Source organism: Hippichthys cyanospilos, chromosome 10 (genome assembly GCF_059441005.1).
Source record: "Hippichthys cyanospilos isolate Australia breed blue-spotted pipefish chromosome 10, RoL_Hcya_1.0, whole genome shotgun sequence".
NCBI lineage: Eukaryota > Metazoa > Chordata > Actinopteri > Syngnathiformes > Syngnathidae > Hippichthys > Hippichthys cyanospilos.
Window position 1 is genome coordinate 2,595,858 of NC_142378.1, and position 21,193 is coordinate 2,617,050.

General features: G+C 39.5%; 2 protein-coding genes across 5 annotated transcripts in view; both read left to right on the forward strand.

The window, feature by feature from the left end:
- The window catches only part of herc2 (HECT and RLD domain containing E3 ubiquitin protein ligase 2), a 56,168-nt gene extending 53,625 nt beyond the window's left edge, over positions 1-2,543 (forward strand). For all 3 annotated transcript variants that reach the window (XM_088425136.1, XM_088425138.1, XM_088425137.1), the window contains exons 90-91: positions 711-923; positions 1,908-2,543. In XM_088425136.1, coding sequence (XP_088281262.1) covers positions 711-923; positions 1,908-2,180 — 486 coding nt within the window. In that variant the 3' untranslated portion in view covers positions 2,181-2,543. The remainder of the gene's footprint in view (positions 1-710; positions 924-1,907) is intronic.
- Positions 2,544-4,523: 1,980 nt separating this feature from the next.
- oca2 (oculocutaneous albinism II) overlaps positions 4,524-21,193 on the forward strand; it is a 28,937-nt gene continuing 12,267 nt past the window's right edge. The window contains exons 1-16 of one of the 2 annotated variants that reach the window (XM_088426393.1): positions 4,524-4,662; positions 8,592-8,807; positions 10,081-10,176; positions 10,356-10,553; positions 10,795-10,852; positions 10,927-10,999; positions 11,081-11,238; positions 11,471-11,553; positions 12,519-12,672; positions 12,777-12,848; positions 13,290-13,355; positions 14,491-14,547; positions 16,420-16,544; positions 17,682-17,820; positions 20,082-20,214; positions 21,037-21,184. In XM_088426393.1, coding sequence (XP_088282519.1) covers positions 8,599-8,807; positions 10,081-10,176; positions 10,356-10,553; positions 10,795-10,852; positions 10,927-10,999; positions 11,081-11,238; positions 11,471-11,553; positions 12,519-12,672; positions 12,777-12,848; positions 13,290-13,355; positions 14,491-14,547; positions 16,420-16,544; positions 17,682-17,820; positions 20,082-20,214; positions 21,037-21,184 — 1,769 coding nt within the window. In that variant the 5' untranslated portion in view covers positions 4,524-4,662; positions 8,592-8,598. The remainder of the gene's footprint in view (positions 4,663-8,591; positions 8,808-10,080; positions 10,177-10,355; positions 10,554-10,794; positions 10,853-10,926; positions 11,000-11,080; positions 11,239-11,470; positions 11,554-12,518; positions 12,673-12,776; positions 12,849-13,289; positions 13,356-14,490; positions 14,548-16,419; positions 16,545-17,681; positions 17,821-20,081; positions 20,215-21,036; positions 21,185-21,193) is intronic. The other variant, XM_088426394.1, reaches the window with a different exon arrangement.

A 21,193-nucleotide genomic window follows, 5' to 3' on the forward strand; every position in this document is an offset into this window, starting at 1 on the left:
AAAAATAGGGTTTTGGCATTGAATGAGTTATTAAAGAAAAAGCAGCTACCAAAATCATGACATTTTGTGGGCACGTCTGTCCTAAGTACACTCACAAAAAAATCTCAAGAAGGCATATCTGGAAATATTCTGGAATTCAGACATTTTGATTTTAAATTATCACTTTTGCCCAATCCCAAAAACGTATTTATAAGTTCTTCAAACCCATAGACTAATTTAGATTTTTTTTCAAAGATTAAAGATAGTCTTAATTTAGTTTTCTGAATGTATAAACAGTTAAAAAACTACCTGAATGTCTAAGACTCTTGAAAATTACAAAAAAATACGTTTTTGGCATTGAATGTGTTATTTAAAAAAAAAAAGTCACCAAAATCCCGAAATTTTGTGTGCACGTCTGTCATAAATACTCACAAAAAGGCATAACCAGAACTATACAGTAAGTCGGCCATTTTATTTGAACAATCACTTTTTGCCCTGAAAAATTAAAGCTAGTCAACAATGTTCCTTTTATAGTCCATTTTCTGGCGTAGAATTACAAACGAAGTAAATGAAAAAAAAAAATCAACCAAAGCGAGTCAAGAATTTTTTTAGGCATGCAAAGAAGCCATGTAGAAATATAGACAAAATCATTGACTGTACTAATTTTGTACCAAATTCAAGCTACAATTATCCATATTCGTATATCTAAATAATTGCTTGGGTGCACGCAGGTGTGCGGGAGCCCCGACATCCCGCTGCACCTGCTCAAGTCGGTGGCCACCTACAAGGGGGTGGAGCCCACGGCCCCGCTGGTGCAGTGGTTCTGGGAAGTCATGGAGTCCTTCTCCAACACGGAGCGCTCCCTCTTCCTGCGCTTCGTCTGGGGGCGCACGCGCCTGCCGCGCACCATCGCCGACTTCCGCGGACGCGACTTTGTCGTGCAGGTAGGAGATCACTTTAACCCCTGGGTGGCCCGGGAATTTTTTATGAAATTATAAATATGTACTGACTTCAACATGTTCAGTGGCATCAGCCCTAAATTGAAAAAGTGCGATAATAGCAACTGTGCTGATCAAATTGTAATTGGAAATGTTCTCTGTGTCATAATTAGCGTTTATGACTTTTGAAGACTTTTGCATTATGGGGGTCCAGGCTAAGCCTATCAATGAAGTCATGGAAAGGCTTGCGAATTTGGCCGCTTTTTTTTTTTCAAGAAGTCTGGACATTCAATACCAGGCGTCTACATATCATATATATGTATATTCATTTTTGTGTTGATTTGACTTTATTAACCATCCCTGCCAAAGCACCTAGCTAGTCTTCCTGGGTTCCTGTATTAGCTAGTGGCGAATTTACGCTAGAGGCTGCGCTAAAGGTAGACAAAAGGCATCAAAATGTTACCTCATTATTTATTTATTTTTTTTTTTTGTGCCCCGAATTGATGATTGAATGTAATTTCAGAACAATTTTGTGTTTATTTTTTACAATATTTTTAATACTATATTTTTTGATTCTTATCTTTTCAGTTCTATTTTATAGCTGACACCTTGAACTCATTTTGCTTTACCTGCGGATCGTCTGCTGGTAGCTAGCAAAGCGGCTAGCTTACTTCGACTTATGGTCCGAAAAATTCGGTATACGTTTAACTCGCTCGATGCTAGGGACGTTTTTTAAGAGTCCTTTGTCCTTTTTTAAGAGTACTTGAGTATCTCGGATTGAATGTCCGGACTCTTAAAAAACGTGAAACTACGTCTTTGGCATTGAGTGGGTTTAATATAATATTTGATCAAATAAAACCGGGCAAAGGAGAAAAGAACTCCTCGCGAGATTTTGTTCCATGCCTCGCGTGCGCTCCGCTCATCCTGGAAAGGAATCCCCTCGGTAATTCAAAGGTGGGCGGAATCTGACCTCGCCCTTCGACCTTTCAGGTGCTGGACAAGTACAACCCCCCCGACTACTTCCTCCCCGAGTCGTACACGTGCTTCTTCCTGCTCAAGCTGCCGCGCTACTCGTGCAAGCAGGTGCTGCAGGAGAAGCTGAAGTACGCCATCCACTTCTGCAAGTCCATCGACACGGACGACTACGCCCGCATCGCCCTGTCGGGCGAGCCGGCCGCCGACGACAGCAGCGACGACTCGGACAGCGACGACACCGACTCCTTCGCCTCGGACTCCACCCAGGACTACCTCACCGGGCACTGACCTCCTGCCCTGCGGGGTTTGTGACCGGGCGGGTCCGGGTGGAGGTCGTTTTCTTTGTCTCTTTTTGAACGCTCACATTCCCGCCGGTTCGACGCGGCCGTCCGCGTGCGAACGCGCGCGCGTCTTCGACCGGCTGCGAAGCGTTAGGAGAAAGAAGAGCCATCCCGTCGTTAACATTTATTTATATCGTAATGATGGATTTAGTCTGTAAATAGACATGGATACAAAGTAGCTGCTCCTTTTAAATCCTTTTAAAAACGGAGTTGTCCATCATCGCCGTGCCCCCCCCCCCCTCACCCCCCCCCACCCCCCCTTGAATGTGTGTACATAAATAAACTGAAATAAATATGACCGTGCCATGTATTCAACAGAGAAATGTCATTTCTTCCTGTGTATGGAAGTGTGCGGCGTCGAGCCGCAATTTTGTGTTCACTTTCTGCCATGGAGCCATGTTGGGGTGAGTTGAGGATTTTCTTTTCTTTTTCCCCTTTTTGATTGACTTCATTTTTCACAATTTTAAAGGAGAGTCAACCCTCAGCTTTTCATGAAAATATTAACCCTTGTGCACGCACTTTTCAAACTATACACATTTTTTTCCCTAATTTTGTAAATGCTTTTAAAGGCGTAATAGGTAACGTTTTTTATGAATATTTTGTTCAAATTTGTTCAGTTCTCTCCATACATATACAGGCTGAATTTATTAACGCGCATAAATAATTGAAAAATGGTACGGTCTGTCTTTGTAGCCTGTGGAGTGATGACGACACTTTAACTGCTCTCTACCGCCACCTACTGTCTTGAGGTGAAACACAAGTCAACAAAGAATTTTCAGTTTGCTGACAGTTTGACCGCCGCTCAACGGAATGTTGCAAAAATCGCAGGAAAATCAATGTCATAAATCCAATTCAAACGCATCTCCAAAATTGTAATTACAATGGTTTTATATCGTCCAAATTTTGGACAATTATTCGTTTTTGTAAACGAAATCTCGCAGGTCATATAGAAATGTGAGAAATTTGACATGTTTTAATCATCCGCTGGAAATTCAAGCTCCCTAGTCTTTATTTTTTTTCTTTTATGATATCAAAAGGCGGCGGCCCTGGACACCCCCAGGGGAAAATTTTTATTTCTATTTATTTTTTTTGCATTCTCTGCTATGCTATGCTGTAAGAAGCCTTTGGCCCCTCCCACTCTCAGTGGGCGTGTGAGATCACGCACCACCTTGAAAGAAAAAAAATGTTTCTGAGTAGTTCAAAGGCACGAGGGAAGGCTTGGCTTCAAAATCAATAGCATTCTTTGTGGACTTAGTGGCCTTTGCTTTTTTTTTTTTTTTTTTCTTCTTCTTCTCAGGAAGAATGACCAGAAGTACATTACGCTGCTGAGAGTCAGGTGCTCTCATACAGTCGGGCCGGAGGCGAGAGAGTGCAGGGCCAAGTCCAATCCCCACTCAAAATGGAGCTTACGTAAAATAGTCTCCGATTTCCAAACCGCAGTGAACTAAACGTACCAAATACATTTCCATCGCTCCTCCTGTCCCCAACCCCCCTGGGGCGGCCATCTTGGAAAATTGATAACACCACAGGTTCCCTCCTCTACCCCTATTCCAGTGTGGCGGCCATTTTTGTTATTTGCCACAGATTCCTCCGCACCCCCCTCCCGAGTGACAGCCATTTTGGTCAATTTATTAGGGACACCGACAATTCTCACTCCCTTGCCCCGCCCCTAGGCGGCCATCTTGGAAAATTGAGAAGGTACACCACAGATTCTTGCCTTTGTTCCTATTCCCCTGTGGCGGCCATTTTGGTCAACTCATTAGGTACACTGACAACTGCCAATATGGTGCCCCACCCTCTCGGGAGGCGGCCATCTTGGAAAATTGAGAAGTAACGCTACAGATTCTCGCCTCTGCTCCTCCTGAGTGGTGGCCATTTTGGTCAATTTATTAGGGACACCCAATGATTCTCACTCCCGTGCCCCCCCCCCCCCCCCCCCCCACCCCACCCCCTGAGGTGGCCATCTTGGAAAATGAATAAGGTTGACAGATTCCTATTCAAAAACTCCACAAGAAATTTCTAGTTTGAATTGATGATTGTGTTATCTCTAAAGTCCACCCCAAATTTCTACAAAAAGTCTCGAATAAGAGTGGCGCAAAAAAATGCAGTCCTGAAGGAGTGTTGTGAGGATTACGAGTAAAAAAAAATAAAAAAAAAGAGGGGGGGGGTTGCTGGGAGGGGGGAGTCTCGCTGTTAAGCCGCTAGTAGAAGATTGGGCCTCCTCCTCCTCCTCTTCTTCTTCCTCCTCTTCCTCCTCCCGCTGGCCGAGCTGCGGTGCACCAGGGCGCCGAGGACCATCTTCCTTCCTCCTTGGCCGCAGAGGAGAGGAGACGTCGGCACCTCCAGCTTCCCTTCCTCCCTCCCTCCCCCCACCTCCAGCTTCAGTTGCGCGCCCTGCAGGAGGTCATCTCGGAAGAACTTTTGCCGCTGTGAGTACGCGCTCATCTCTTGTGTTTCAAATTGGACACTTCAAAGCGCTTCCCATTGGACTTTTGCAAAGTTTCATGCGAAACTGCTATGTCTTTTTTAATATTCAATAAGGTACCTTTCACACCTTACAAATTCACTCCAAAAAGTTTAGATTTTACATCTTTAGATGTTTGAAATGCACATTAGTCTTGCTCTCACACTTTGTTTTACACACACACATATATATGTATGTATATATATATATATATATATATATATATATATGTATATATATAAACTATGTTTTTAGCTGTATACACATCTATGTATTTTTTTACATATATTTTATATATATATATATATATATATATATATATATATATATATATAAACTATGTTTTTAGCTGTATACACATCTATGTATTTTTTTACATATATTTATTATATATTTTATATATATATATATATATATATATATATATATATATATATATATATATAAAAACTATGTTTTTATATATATATATATATATATATATATATATATATATATATGTATATATATAAACTATGTTTTTAGCTGTATACACATCTATGTATTTTTTTACATATATTTTATATATATATATATATATATATATATATATATATATATAAACTATGTTTTTAGCTGTATACACATCTATGTATTTTTTTACATATATTTATTATATATTTTATATATATATATATATATATATATATATATATATATATATATATAAAAACTATGTTTTTATATATATATATATATATATATATATATATATATATATATATATATATAAAAACTATGTTTTTAGCTGTATACACATCTATGTATTTTTTTACATATATTTATTATATATTTTATATACATATATATATATATATATATATGTATATATATATATTTTTTTTTTATTAACTATATATACATATATATTTTTTTGTTTATATATATATATATATATATATATATATATATATATGTATATATATAAACTGTATGTTTTTAGCTGTATATGCACATATATGTATTTTTTACATATATTTTATTATATATCATATATATATATATATATATGTATATATTTTTTTTATTAATTATATATACATATATATTTATATGTATATATATATATATATATATATATAAACTGTATATTTTTCTATATGTATACAAATATATTTAGATTTTATATATTTAGATTTTATTGTTTACATATGTATTTATAAAAAAATATCAGAAAGGTTTTTAATTTCAAATGACTCTTCATGATGTTCTTTTGCAACTTGCAACTGTTTGAGCCGTCTTGGAAGAAAAATGAGTTGCTTTTAGTGATATCAAGGAGAACAGCAGAAGGTTTCATAAATTTGCAGTTATCTCATTGCGACAGGGTGGACATATATATATATATTAACAATAATTTTTCTGCGCAGTGTTGCTCTGAATTTTTCAAATGAATTTTGCAAATTTGATTCATAATCAACATATTGAATCAAACCTGGTGGGCCCTTTTTTCTCTCCAATCTAAATTGTCGACCCAAATCCGGTTATTTTGGGGCCACTTTTTTTTCATTTGGGAAAGGGCAGTTTGCGCCGTTGTGGGTGTGGACACAGCTGACTCAATTGTGACGGTATCCTTTCTACTAACTTCTGAAAGTCAAGATTTCACCTATATCAAAACTGAATGACATTTGAAAAAAAAATTTTCATGTATTTTGGTCAATTTAGAAAAAGTTTCTTAGGATCGGTAAATCTAATTGCTAATTTAATAAACAACCAATGAGAGCTAAATCCTGCGTAATTCAGTCAAGAGTGTAAAATTGTTAAAAAAGCAGTTTGTCTTGCGAGTGGAGCCTGCGGGCGGGAGGCCACCACAAAAGATTTCATTCATGAGGCCCATCACATGAATTGGACAAGACTCTTACGCGCTTGGCCAAAACGTCAGAACCAAAACCGCCGGCTATTCTCACCACGCAAGCGCGCCAATCAAAGACTCGGCCTCAACCTCAATTGTAATATTTGTATCTTGAAAATCTTTTAATTTCCTACCAGCTGTATATTTTCATAGCGTTTTAGCATTTAGGATTTTTCGTCCAATCGGGTTTCAGATTCTATGTGTTGCCGTGTCAATTTAATCTGCCCAGGGCCCTTCAAACTACAGTTGTAATCGTTTTAAAAAGAAAAGAAAAAAAATCATATTTCAAATTAGTCCTCACTCGACCAGAGCACTGGGCCTTGATGACACCAGCATTTTACAGCTGCTCAAGAAGGACTAGCAAAACGCATAGCGTAGCAACCTGCGCACTTTATTTTTATTGCGATTGCTAATCTTTACTTTATCTATATTTTATACACATTTGTTTCTTTTCATTATATCTTAGGCAATGTTTGGATTTTTGAATATTAAAAAGTGAAAATTCCCATTTTGGAAATCACGTTGGTAGCGTAGCATTAGCGTTTTGGTTGACGTTAAGATTACAGTTTGGCTAACTGATAGCTGGTCATATATGAAATTAGCTTCCACGCATTATTATTACATTTAAAAATCAGTACGATGTATTTTATTAAAATATTTTGTCTTGCTATAAAATTTATTGTAAAGAAATTTTAAAGTTTTTTAGCATAGCATTAGCATTTTGGTCCACCTTTAATTCCCAGTCTAGCTAAGTGTTCACATTCACATTTTTGTCTCGTTAGGTGAAAGGCAAAAACTTCCTTCTTGGGCTAGCGCATCACGTAAGTAGCATAGCATTAGCATTTTGGAGAGGATTATCTTCACAGTTTAGCTACTGTAGCTACTGTGGCTATGTGTATAATTGAAAAGACAATAAAATAATAATATAAACACAAGTTTTGGAACATTTAAAAAAAAACGTTTGATTATGGCTAACTATCGCAAGCGCAGCTAGTGAGTACGAAGTGGCTAATGTGCTAGCATGTAACCGCAAGATTGTATCACTTGATTTAGCGCTTGCTAACTTGGTTTGTTTGAATTTTTGTTTCATTTTGTTCGTTTCACATATTAACTTTCAACTTTTGAAGATTAAGACTAGTTGATTTGCTCCCGCCTCAGTTTCTGTTCTGCGTTGTGATTGGCCGCTCCCCCGAGCTGAGGCGGCAAACGTCCGACGTCGGCCCTTAGCGTTGATAAAACATTAGCGCTTCTTTAGACACCCTGCCGCTCACTTTTGCCCCGCCTTAGAATTTTCTAGAAACGCCCCCGGACCGACAACGCTTGCGTACGTTTCATTTTGCGGAGGAATCATCTGCGGCCGTCGTCGGGAGGCGTATGATCGCACGACACGTGAGCCTCAGTGGGCGTCCATGTGAGCAATAATCCCGTCGGATTCCCGAGCGCACGTCTGATGGGGCCGACCCGGTCCACTGACCCCCTGCCGCCGTGGCCCCGCTCAGCTGATGTGTTGGATTTACTTTTGCCCCTCGTATTTACGGGTCATGTGATGGCTGGAAATGACGACCGGCCCGCCGCTCAGCTCCCATTTCTCCAATCACGCACCCGCACACTAAAAAAAAATTATATATATATATATATATATATATATATATATATATATATATATATATATATATATATATATATATTTATAGGATTTTTTTCTCATGCTTTAAAACCCTGCTGCTTGTAGTCTTGTGCAGTATTCTTACTAGCCACAAGGGGGCTGGTGAATAAAGGGACACTGCAGAAGACGCAATGAAAATATCGATTGTGGGTTTGAACTGTTTATATACTCGCCACCAGGGGGCACGCTCCAGTCGTAAACACGATGATGCACGTTACTGTTGTGTTGGGGCGGTATTCTATTCTATTCAGTTATGTTGAAAATATGCCGGTGCTGCGCAAAACAATTTAAAAAAAATACTTGTAGCAATTTTATGGCTTGTTCCTCTATTTTCCTACAGCGTCACCATGTACCTAGAGAACAAGAGCAATCTGGACCTGGAAATGTCCCAGGCCCCGCCTCCCGTCCACCAGGCCGCGGCTAATTTCGGCGAGCTGCGTCTCTTGGAAGGCATCTCCGAGCGCCGCGAAACGCAAAAGCTGCAGCGCCAGTCGGCGCCCGCGGGACACTGCGTCATCCACGCCGAGGCCTTCCTGCCCGTTCGCCAGGAAGACGGGTGAGCGCCGGCTCAGAAGTTCGGGGGACGTTTGAAAGTTTGGTCTGATTTACAAAACCAAAATGAAAGCAAAACTATCAGTTCAACCATTTAATAAGTATGCTAACATCTACGACCGTTAACATTTCATTTTAATCCACTTGAAGTGTATTCGCTTGAAATTTGGCTCAAATTCTGAAATGTGGCCCAAAATTTCAAAGAAAAAAATTCTTGACATCGGCTTATCAATGTATAATGTATAAAAAAAATATTTAGACACTTTGAAATGATTGCATGCACTTTTAAAATCACGCATTTTTTCGTTGCATTTCCTTGCAATTTCCAATTTTAAAGACTTCAGATTTCAGTAAATTTTAAAACATTGCCAAAAAAGAACATAATAATAATAATTACCGGTAATAATAGTAATAGTAATCATCATAATAATCACAATAATTATAATAATTGAAATTTTTTTATACACATTGCTGCTGCTAACTATGCTAATCTTGGTAGTGGTTCAAATTTCACAATTTTTTTCCTTCACAAATTTAAAAACATATCCGTTTTGGTCAGATGTTAAAATGTAGAAATAATAATAATCATCGTAATAATAATAATAATAATAATAATAATAATAACTTTTTAAATACATTTAACTCATAAATAATATAATAATGGTAAAAAGTTTTTTCCCCTATTTTTCTTAAATATCTCCAAAAATATAATAAATAAAAAAAAAACAAGATTGCTCTCCAAATGGAATGTATGCTAATATCGACAAGAATTATTAGTATTATCCCAGCATGACAAAATTCTCAAGAATTTACAGGGCCAAAACGATGCCTTTATCCTATTTTTTTCACTACAACGAACTGGGAAGGAGCAACAAACAGTAAAAAGTAAAACAATCCGCGTGCGTTTGTGCGTATTTTCGGTCCCGCTTCCTTCCAGGTCCCTGAATGCACCATGAGGTTGAAGGAAAACATCAAAAAAATGCTTTAATAATGTCGTGTTTCTCGGGGCAAGGGCGCATCTGGCAGCCCGCTCGCGCAGATGTGACACCTGCTCAGTCGAGGTCGGAGGTCACCGAAAGGAATTTTTGCCACTCTAGAAAAGCACACTCGTTATTTTTAAAAAACATCTTTTCACCCATGAGTTCTCTCCGAAAGAAAAAAAAAAAAAAGAGAGCCTGCAGGTATTTTTGAGCACATCCTGTCACTTTTTTTTTTCGCCACTGCAATTTAATGTGGGCCCTTTTTTTAATTATGACTCTTTTTTTAATTTGTTGCAGGCATAATTTCAATATGGTTAATATTCTCAGCGGCAAGAAGAATTCAGTTAGCATCTCAGAAAGGTCGCCTCTGCTCAGGTTCTCACAAGATGACAGGTGAGCATGTTCTAAACCTCAAAATAAATAAATAAATACAGTTTACGAACTATGGATGGACGAGACTAAAGCGCCTCCAGAATTCTCGTCCCCGCAGAGCGCTCGCTTTTATTTTATTTATTTATTTTTTTTATTTTTCACCGGATCTGGTGGAATATTTGTGGTTGCCCATGTTTCAGCATGGCGTACATGAGCATTCATAATCCCGGTTTCTACGGCGGAGAGGAACCGTGGGACAGCAGCGCCATGGACCTGGAGAGGAGGTACCGCTTGGGCAGCGAAGTCAACGGCCTGTCCCTGCTGCGTTCAAACTCGTCCGACAAGAGCGACCCCCTGGAGCACCTCGGCCTCGGCTTCAAGATCGCCGCCGGTATCAAGTGAGGATTCAAATATTTATCTGGAGACTTGTTCAAATATATATATATATATATACATAGAGGAATACACACCCCTAATATATACATATACATATGCATGTATATAAACTTGCCGCATAAACATAAATGTTTATATTATAGTTCTAATAAATACACAAGCAATATGAAAATTGCTCATCAGGCAATATATCTCATATTCTTTTAGTGGTGGTGATGAATGATTGACGTGTGATGTTTGCAGATGCTGCTTCCGCATCTCCAAAGTGGCCTCCATCTTCACCATCGTCGTTTTGTGCAGCGTAAGTCCGCATTCGTAGCTTGGGCTAAATATGTCGTTTTCCAAATTTCCCGTCAAACCGCGTCGTGGTCGCAGCTCTTCTTCAGCATGTATCCGGACCGAGACAACCCTTGGAGGATGTTGGCCGTCTCGTCGAGCGACAGTTTCTGTATCCCATAAAATGTTGGAAAAAAAAATCAAAGGTGACGTTTGTCGGCCGGTTCCTCCTTGACCGGTCGCCGCTCGGCAGCCATGAACCTGAGCGATTTCCGGGACAACGCGCTCCTCAAGCTCCAGGTGGGAGGTCCGTTCAGCGGCAGCTCGGCGGACCTGGACAACCAGGAGTACGTCCTGGTCCAGGTGGAGCAGACCGACCCGCCGGGCCAGAGGAGGAGGAGGGCCCAGCAGGTGGGCGGGGCTTTTTACAATATCTTTTTTCTTCTTCTAATATTAGTCTTAATCTTGAGAACCTTCCTAATCTTGAACCTAATCCTCAAACCCGACACCTAATTTACGTCCATGGTAGTTACCCAACTAAGTCCTAGTGTCCTCCATAGAGGACATCAAGATCTTTTTCACTCAGTCAATTGAGAGAATACTATTTGAGGAAAAGGTGGATTTGAGGAACTTTTCCGTGCAGGTGCTTTACAACTGGACCATCCCTCTGCACAGCGAACGAAGCGACCAAATGGTGCTGACCAAAACCTTCGAGATGCTCAGCAGGTACAGGGATCAAATGAAGCTTCATGAAGCACCTGTGTTATTCTTTTACTCCTCTAGATGGTGCACTTGTTTAAACATGATTGTATAGTGCAAATGAATTAGATTTCACCTGTTTTACACAAACAAGCCAAAATGTTGGGTTAAGTTGAACCAATTTTGGCTCGGTTTTTTTATGACCCATAATTGTTTTTTTTAACCCGACTTTTTGGGTTGTTTTGTACAAATTACCCATCTTTTTTATAATTTACAAAATCATATATTAATGGGCTTTGCACCAAATAACGCAGAAAGCTGGGTCAGTCCTTTTCCGACCCATAATTGGGTTAGTTTTAACTCGACGTCCTGGGTTGGTTTTCTACAAAATGACCCATTTTTTGCCTAGTATAAAACAATGAATTTTGGGATTTGTTTTTTTATATTTTTTGTAACAAACAACACAGAGGTTTGGGTCAAAATGACCCCAAATATTTGTCAGTCCTTTTTGTTGACCCAAAATTGGGTTATTTTTAACTCAACTTTCTGGCTTGTTTCCTACAAAATGACCCAATTTTTGGCTAGTATAAAACAATAAATGTGGGGATTTTTTTTTTTTTGCAACAAACAACACAGAGGTTTGGGTCAAACTGACCCAAATATTGGTCGGTCCTTTTTTTTGACCCAAAACTGGGTTATTTTTAACCCAACTTTCTGGGTTGTGTTTTTTTACAAAACTGAGAATTTTTTGTCTGTCTGTACAAAATTATCAATTTCTGGGATTGTTTTATACCAGACACTTTACTGGCAACTGTAAAAAATATCATCTATTCTAGGATACTGGCAAATCTCATTTCATGCTTTTTAACCCTGTGGCAGAAACGGCACGTTTTTCTTTTCAAATTAACAGCAAATGAATTGGAACATGAAGTGAGTTCTTGCCAATTATGCATTTTTTTTTTCTCCTCAAATTTCCTCGCGGCCATTTCCAGCGACCCCATCACCATCACAGTGCAGGCCTTCATGGCGGACGCCGAAGTGGTGGCGCTCTCCATCACCCACCAGTCGCTCTACGTGGGCGTGGAGACGCAGGTGGCCATCGCCGGTGTCATCCTGACGGGCGTCTACGTCCTCATCATCTTCGAGGTCGCCTGAAAAAAAAAAAAAAAAAAAAGATAGTCCCTCCTCTGAGGAAGACTTGACAGCTTGACGTGTGGTCTGGCTTTTTTTTTTTTTTTTTACTTTTTCAGATCGTCCATCGCACTCTGGCGGCCATGTTGGGATCTTTGGCCGCCTTGTCTGCTTTGGCCATCATTGGTGATGTAAGTCCACTTTTTTGTGAGCGGGGGCGGAGCCAGACATTTTTCTATGCCGTCACCAGGGTGTTATCTCATTGGCCACCATGAAACTCCGCCCCTGTTCCTGAACATTTTCCGCCCGAACTTCCGTGTTACTACTTTAGGTACGCAGAGTTCTAAAGTACTGTGCAGTATTTTGACAATTTTGGGGTTATTTTCTATCCAATCAAACTAGTGTGATAACTGCCATTTTTAACTTCACCATCTGGGTGAAATTTCAGCTCCCTATTGTCTTATTCCAATGTTTTCCCTTTGATGTTAAATGCGTTTGATCAACAAATCTGATAAAACACCACTCAATTACTTTCTTATGTAATTACCCAAAGTAATGAATTATTTGAGTAATTAATTACTCAAAGTAATTGATTTTTAGTACTTTTTTTTTTTTTTTCCCCCGTTTTGCAGCGGCCCAGTTTGGTCCAGGTGGTGGAATGGATCGACTACGAGACTCTGGCTCTGCTCTTCGGCATGGTGAGACCACGGGAGTTCCTTCGCATTCTCCCTTTCCTTTCTGAAGCTCGTTTCCGTGGTTACCAACAAGGCCCACCTGCATGAAGCTCAAACCAGCCTAATTGGCAATTCTCATGCTAAATTCAAGCTCATAAATATGGTGATTGCGGACAAAACGATCATTTATTTAACAAAAAATGCGAGTAATCACAATATGGAATAAAATTGGCAAAATAATGTTAAACCTAATAAAATGCTGGCTTACGGGCAAATTAGTATTTCGGTAATATTACAGCAATTCACAAAAACAATGGCACAAAAGATGCTATTATTGTTAAAAATATGCCATATGGTATAAATTATGATTATATATATATATATATATATATATATATATATATATATATATATATATATTTAATATATGTATATATTTAACGTGAATTATTACAATTCAGAATAAATATTGGCAAAATAATGTCAAATAATGTCATTCATAAATAATGTGTTCTGAATGAATCAGACCGTGATAAATGTTACATTTAAAAAGTAAAATTGCATTTAAAAAACAATTTAGTGAAATAAAAGTACGTGATAATAGCCTCGGAAAAAGAAGTAGTAATTATTATACGATCAAATAAAATCAGATGCTGATGTAAATTTAAGTGATCTAATAATATTTCAAAATAAAACTTCCATAAAAATACAACTGAATGAAATAAAAGTATTTTGAAAAAGATGTACTACCCACATAACGACGTATTAACTGACGTATAATAAATAAATAGTTCATATAATAAATAAATAAATTCATACATAAATATTAGTGAATCACAACACAGAATATAATTGGCAAAATGATGTGAAATTTATTAAAATGCGTGGAAACTCATTTTTCAATTGTTTGCTCATTTTTACAGCAAATCTCCAAAATAATACGTCAAAAAAGAAGCTGTGTAGAAACTGGATTATTCAACGGAAATACATTCTATGCACAATCATCCTGCTAAATTTTACCATTGAGTTCATTTTCAATCACACGTTGAACTTTAACCAAATAAAATCAAGAAAATTGTACTGGAAAAAATATCAAGTCAAGTGTAAAGAAAAGCAAATTTGCTGCCAAGAGAAACCGAATGGTTGCCCTTTGTTCCAGATGGTTCTGGTGGCCATTTTCTCCGAGACGGGCTTCTTCGACTACTGCGCCGTCAAGGTGCGTTTTGGTCGCCCTTCCCAAGCCGGGCCCGTCGTCTAGTCTCCACACGCTTGACATTTGAACGGCCCCGCGTGCTTGACATTTGCCGTGTTTAGCGGCCGGAAAGTAGGTCGTCGCCGTAGAGACGAGTCCCCCTCATCTTTTTTTTTTTTTTTCCTGCGATTTAGCAGGTTCAAAGGTGAAAGGTCGCCGCGACCTCATCACACCCAGATCACCAATTTCGCACGGGGGGGAGGGAGGTGCTTTTAGTCAGCCCGGCTTGATTTTCACGAGTGCAAATTGAATTTGCGGCTTAGGCGCCGGAGCCCGCCTTCGTCATAGCTTCCCCGTGGAGGTCAAGGATGTGCGCACTCCAGGAACTCTTCCCCGGTAATCCCCAAATATGACAAATGTGTCCTTTGGGCCCCGGGCGTGGATCGTAATCAAGCCCCATGATGAATTTTAATTCCGGGAGACAGAAGGACGAGCGAGCTTGATAGACCGCTAGATAGTTAGGTAGCCTTTATTATCATTACCCAAGACGATGATATTTGCCACACGTGCGCACCGGGAACACAGTATACTGTGTAGCTATAGATAGATAGCGACCTAGCTTGCGAGCTAACTGCTTGCTAGATTGCTTAGTAGCTGTCAAGAATTTAAAAAAAGATGTGGCATTGAATAAATGAAAAAATATCTATCTATCTATCTATCTATCTATCTATCTATCTATCTATCTATCTATCTATCTATCTATCTATCTATCTATCTATCTATCTATCTATCTATCTATCTATCTATCTATCTATCTATCTATCTATCTATCTATCTATCTATCTCTTTCTTGTTAGCTAATTAGCTAGTGTCACGTTTCCTTGTTAGCTTGCTAGCTAGAGTATCACTCTTTCTTGTAAACCTTTTAGCTAGCTACATATTCTATCTATCTATCTATCTATCTATCTATCTATCTATCTATCTATCTATCTATCTATCTATCTATCTATCTATCTATCTATCTATCTATCTATCTATCTATCTATCTATCTATCTATCTCTTTCTTGTTAGCTAATTAGCTAGTGTCACGTTTCCTTGTTAGCTTGCTAGCTAGAGTATCACTCTTTCTTGTAAACCTTTTAGCTAGCTACATATTCTATCTATCTATCTATCTATCTATCTATCTATCTATCTATCTATCTATCTATCTATCTATCTATCTCGTTTGCGAGCTAGCTAGCTACGGTGTTGCTCTTTTTTGCTAGCTAGCTAGCTAGAGTATCGATAGATAGACATGGAGCTAGTTAATGGGCTGAAAATAGCTGGTATTGAATGATTTTAAAAAATGGAACAAATGGAAAAATTGGTTTTACTCTATGTAATATGTATAACAAAAAAGTCGCAATTATAAATGCAGTATATTGTACCTAAAATCGTGCCTTTTTGTTTCATGCCAGCAATATACTGGATTGTTAAAAATGAGTAAAACACTCGTGCACTTGATGGCAAAATTTACTTGATTAACGTATTTCATCCCATTTTTTTGCGATTGTTTTTTTTCAGTTTTTAACAGGCTTGGCTCAAGAAAGCACTAATGTCCTAAAGAAATAGAATCGAATAGTTCTGAGTCATTTTGACACGTACTATGTACAACGCAATTTCGAGTCAGACAGTCAGTGCAATAAATAAAAATAAGACATTACTCATAATCATAAATTTGTTAGGAACTTTCCATAAAACCTCTGGAAATTGCGCTGTAATTTTCCCCCATGCCGACTTTGTTTGCGTCCACTGTAATTTGCGATTGGCGTCATTCAGCCTCGCCATATCTCACGTCTGGTCTCGCCGACCGATGCGGACTTTTCATTCCCGTTGTCGGTTTTTCGACCGGTCAGGCGTACCGCCTCTCCAAAGGCCGCGTGTGGCCCATGATCATCATCCTGTGCCTCATCGCCGCCATCCTCTCGGCCTTCCTGGACAACGTCACCACCATGATGCTCTTCACCCCCGTCACCATCAGGTGCCGCCATTTGTTTGACACCACATCACTAGTAATAGTTGAGTTACTTAGTTATTTGACCAATTACCTGATTACTGGTTACTTAGTGATTGCATAATTACTGGTTACTTAGTAAGACTTTACTGGCGTCACTTGTACTAAGTTATTTTAGTCACTACTTGTTTAGTGATTACTTTATTACGTGTTGTGTAGTACTAGATTACTGGTTACGTAGTAACACATTGTTGGCATCAAAAGTGTTTGTTGGTTTGTTTTACTGATTCCTTAATTACTAATTAGTAATTATTTGATTACTGGTTACTTAGTAACATATTTCTGGCATCACTAGTGGTAGTTTAGTTACTTAGTTACCTTACCAATTACTTGATTATCGGTTACTTAGTACTTGTTTACTGGTTACTTAGTAACATGTTGGCATCACTTGTAGTAGTTTATTTGCTTTAGTGATTACTTGATAACTGATTACTTAGTGGTTAGTTGATTATTGGTTACCTAGTAACACATTGCTAGCGTCACTGGTAGTAGTGTAGTTATGTAGTTAGCTTGCCAATTACATGATTACCGGTTACTTAGTCATTACTTGATTACAGGTTATTTAGTGCTTAATTACTGGTTACTTACTTACTTTACGAATGACCAGATTACTGGTTACGTCGTGATTTTTTAATTACAGGTTACTTAACTTTAGTTACTCGTTGGCGTCACTGGTAGTAGTTTAGCTCCTTATTTACATAGTTAATTACCTGGTTACTTTATTACTTGTTACTTTAGTAGCACATTGTTGGTATCAGATGTGGTAGTTTATTTACTTTAGTGATTATTTACTGATTACTAAGTATTTATTATTAGTATTTACTAGTAGTTGAGTTACTTAGTTACTTTACCAATGACATGATTACTGGTTACTTGGTGATTACTTATTTACTGGTTACTTAGTACTTCTTAGTAGTTCATAGCTAGCTAGCTAACAAGAACGATCGATACTATAGCTAGCTAGCTAGCTAACAAAAACGATGAACACCGTAGCTAGCTAGCTAACAAGAAAGCTCAACACTGTACAGTAAATCAGGTCTATCTAGAGTCAAAGGGCGTCTGAGAGTATTTGCCATTTGTTTCTTCTTGTGGCCTTCACCGCAGGTTGTGCGAGGTCCTCAATCTGGACCCCAGACACGTGCTGATCGCAGAAGTCATCTTCACCAACATCGGCGGCGCGGCCACAGCCGTTGGCGATCCGCCCAACGTCATCATCGTGTCCAATCAGGACCTTCGGAGACAAGTAGGAGCTCACCGACGCTTGGCTTTTTTTTCTGTTCTCCTCTCACCTCCGGTTGGGCGTCGTGTCCAAAAAAAAGGTTTTGTATACATGGCTGTATGGAACGCAAATACAGTACGGGCCCAATGGGACGGGGTCTAAACAACACAAAGTTTCGGTCGCCGCGTCTATCTGTGGACCGCGCCCGAAAATATCCCCCGTGACACGCGAGCAAACAAACGGGCGGGCAAAGCATGCATGCGCACACAAGCCGTCCTTATCAGAGCGCGGCCACGACCCCGGCGGCGTCCCCCCCCTCGCCGTCCCCCGCCCGCTGCTCTTCCACCAGCGGCGCCAAGACAAACTGGACGCCGGCTGCGGCGGAAGCTCCATTTGCCGGGATCAACCGAGCGGAGACGCCAAAGGCCAAAATGTCAAGCGCGGATGTCGGCGGCAGAACGGGGAGGCCGCGCGAGGCCCGCCGACGCTCCTGACCCAACAGCGGGCGTTTGGCATTTTCTCAATTTAGCCGCTGTCCACCGTCCAAAGCTCGAGTTTGGCGCCGAGTGTCTCGTTCCTCTGGGACGCCAGCGCTACGCTCCTTTTCCTCACAGATCAGAGCTGAAGGTTCCTTTCAGAGACCCATAACGACCATAAACCCAAATACGTATTTTTCCGCCTGTATGGTAAATCGTACCAAAACGTGACATATACGAGATGTGTTTTCACAAAATCGGGCTTATCTGCAAAAACAAACGTATTCTTTTCAATCGATTCCCTTTAAAGTGAAGCTCGAAAATGGACAAAGTTATAACAATTTGAATTTTGACCAGTTTTGGATGAAGTTTTTTGGCTCTTCAAATGGTACGAGTGGTCTAGCGCCCCCTTATTTTCTCACATTACAATTTCAATTCGAACCATTTGCCTGCTGGGAAATGAAAGTCGAGACCTTAAGGACGCCGCGGAAAATTCATATCTCCTTCAATATCTTCCGACCGATCGCTCCCACAAAACGCATCATATATACGTTGTACTGAAGTCACAATTTGAGAGAAATTCACTTTGACATTTAAATTGAGACCACCAAACGTGGAGCTGGGAAGAAAATGCCTTTGACACCAGGCGGAGGAAGGCAGTTGACTCCAGGAAATGCCTTGACAATTCAGAGTAAAATGACTCACTTTGCGTTTTTTTTCCATGCAGCGTTCCATTTATAGTCATTGCTCAAACGCTTTGTGATTTTGCCTCGGCCGTCCGTCTATCGCACCCGATGCCGATTTCTAAGCGAACGTCCTGTTCTTCCAGGATGTTAAAGCTTCATTGCTGGAAATCGCCCGTAATTGAGGCTTTCTGGTTGAGATGACTGTTATATCGGCTTTTTTTTTTTTTTGATGAAAATGCTTTTGTTGTGTCGGATGTCCTCATCTTTGCCTTATATTACCCGTTAATTAAGTTAATATAATATTCTAATTCGTTTTATTCTGACTACTTTTTTGTCCTGCATCCTCATTGGCGTTTTTCATTCGATTCACATTATTCAAAGTTAAGTGTATTCAGAAAATGAATGCCATACTGTATCATTTTTTTCTCGTTTCATAAATGGTGAAATTTTTCCCATTTTTACTTTTATCATTCACCAAAAAATATAATAAAATTATCAAATTATTCCCTTTGTAGATTCAAAATATGAAGCCGATTCGATTCCCCTTTGGGATCTTGTTTCAGCGTTCCAAAAAAATTCACAGACACATTACGAATCTTTTACATTTGTCTGGAATTTTCCCAAATTTCCAGTCAAGACAATTCATCTTGTGTAAGATTCATGACTATATCTTCATGTATTCATTGATTCCCACTCATCCAACATTTCAACATGCTCCAAAATGTGGTGCTTTTGGGGAATTCTGATTTTCTTAGTTTCCAATTGAATTTTTTCAAACAAAATTAGAAAATTTTCCGGGTAAAATTAAGATTATTGCCGAGAAAATTGGCCGATCTTTTTATTTTAAAAACGCTCCAAAATGTCGTGCTTTTGGGGAATTCTGATTATCTTAGTTCTCAATTGAATTTTTTCAAACAAAATTTGAAAATTTTCCAGGTAAAATTAACATTATTGCCGAGAAAATTGGCCGATCTTTTTATTTTAAAAACGCTCCAATTAATGATTAATCATATTATTTCCAATACAATCAACTAGTCATTGGCGACAGAAACCTTTTTGCTTTAATGTACGATATCTAATGCCTGAAATGGTCCACCAATATCCAATCGTTCGTCTCTGGCAGGGCATCGACTTTGCCAACTTTACCGGCTACATGTTCCTGGGAATATGCCTGGTCCTGTTCACTTCCTTCCCGTTCCTGCGCATGCTTTACTGGAACAAGAAGCTCTACAACAAAGAGTCCATCGAAATCGTAGGTGAGTTCAAATGTTGTAATGTCAAGTTTGCCCTTTTTTTTCAAATCTAGCAGCGCCGTGAACTTGGGATTTCCGTTGTTGGGATCTTGTACATAAATTAGGGAACTCAAAAAACAGGGTTTATCCACGTGATCTTAAAGTAAAAACCATTGTCGTATTTTAAGACCTTTCATTTTCTCAAAACTGACAATGCTACAATCCGTCGTGCAGACTCGGAAAATCTGTAAAAATGTGCAAATTTGCTAAGGTCTTTGCTTGACTGACAGTTGGAGAATTTCCCGCTGACACAGAGATATAATACTATAATACGACGTCTATGAAGTACGGGACTAGACTCCATAATTGAGACCGCGTCGAAGAATACGGCACGGAAAAGACGGGAACCGCAACTTCCCGGTCGTCATTTTTCGCATCCTCAAGGTCGGCCGAGGCTTTTACGAGGCGCTCCATTAGCCACCGCCGAGACGCTAACGCTCGATAACCGGCGGTCCCAAGGAGACCGAGCTCAACGGGTCATCGTTCAAACAAAACGCTAGCAAAGCGGATGGTTTGGCGCCACGCCGTCAAGGTGAGCCGGCCAAGTGGGCCGCCCGCCGTCTGCTAATTCTTCTTACAAATAAATCTTTTAAATCTTAGCGTCCATCATAAATTGCGTTTCTAGTTCAATTTCGACCATGCGGGGAATGTTCTCATGAATGATTCGGTTGCCGTGGCGTCCCCGCCGCATTAGTCCCTCAGCGGGTCTCGCCGCTTATTGAGCGGAAATATCATCTTCAAAGACATCCTCGCCACCCCTAACGCCGGAATTTCAAACCGCCGCAGAGCTCAAACACGAGATTCTGGTGTGGAGGCAGACGGCGCAGCGCATCAACCCCGCTAGCCGAGAGGAGACGGCCGTCAAGTGTCTCCTGATGCAAAAGGTCCTCAACCTGGAAAGTCTGCTGCGCAAGATGATGAAAACGTTCCAGAGGTAAAAATG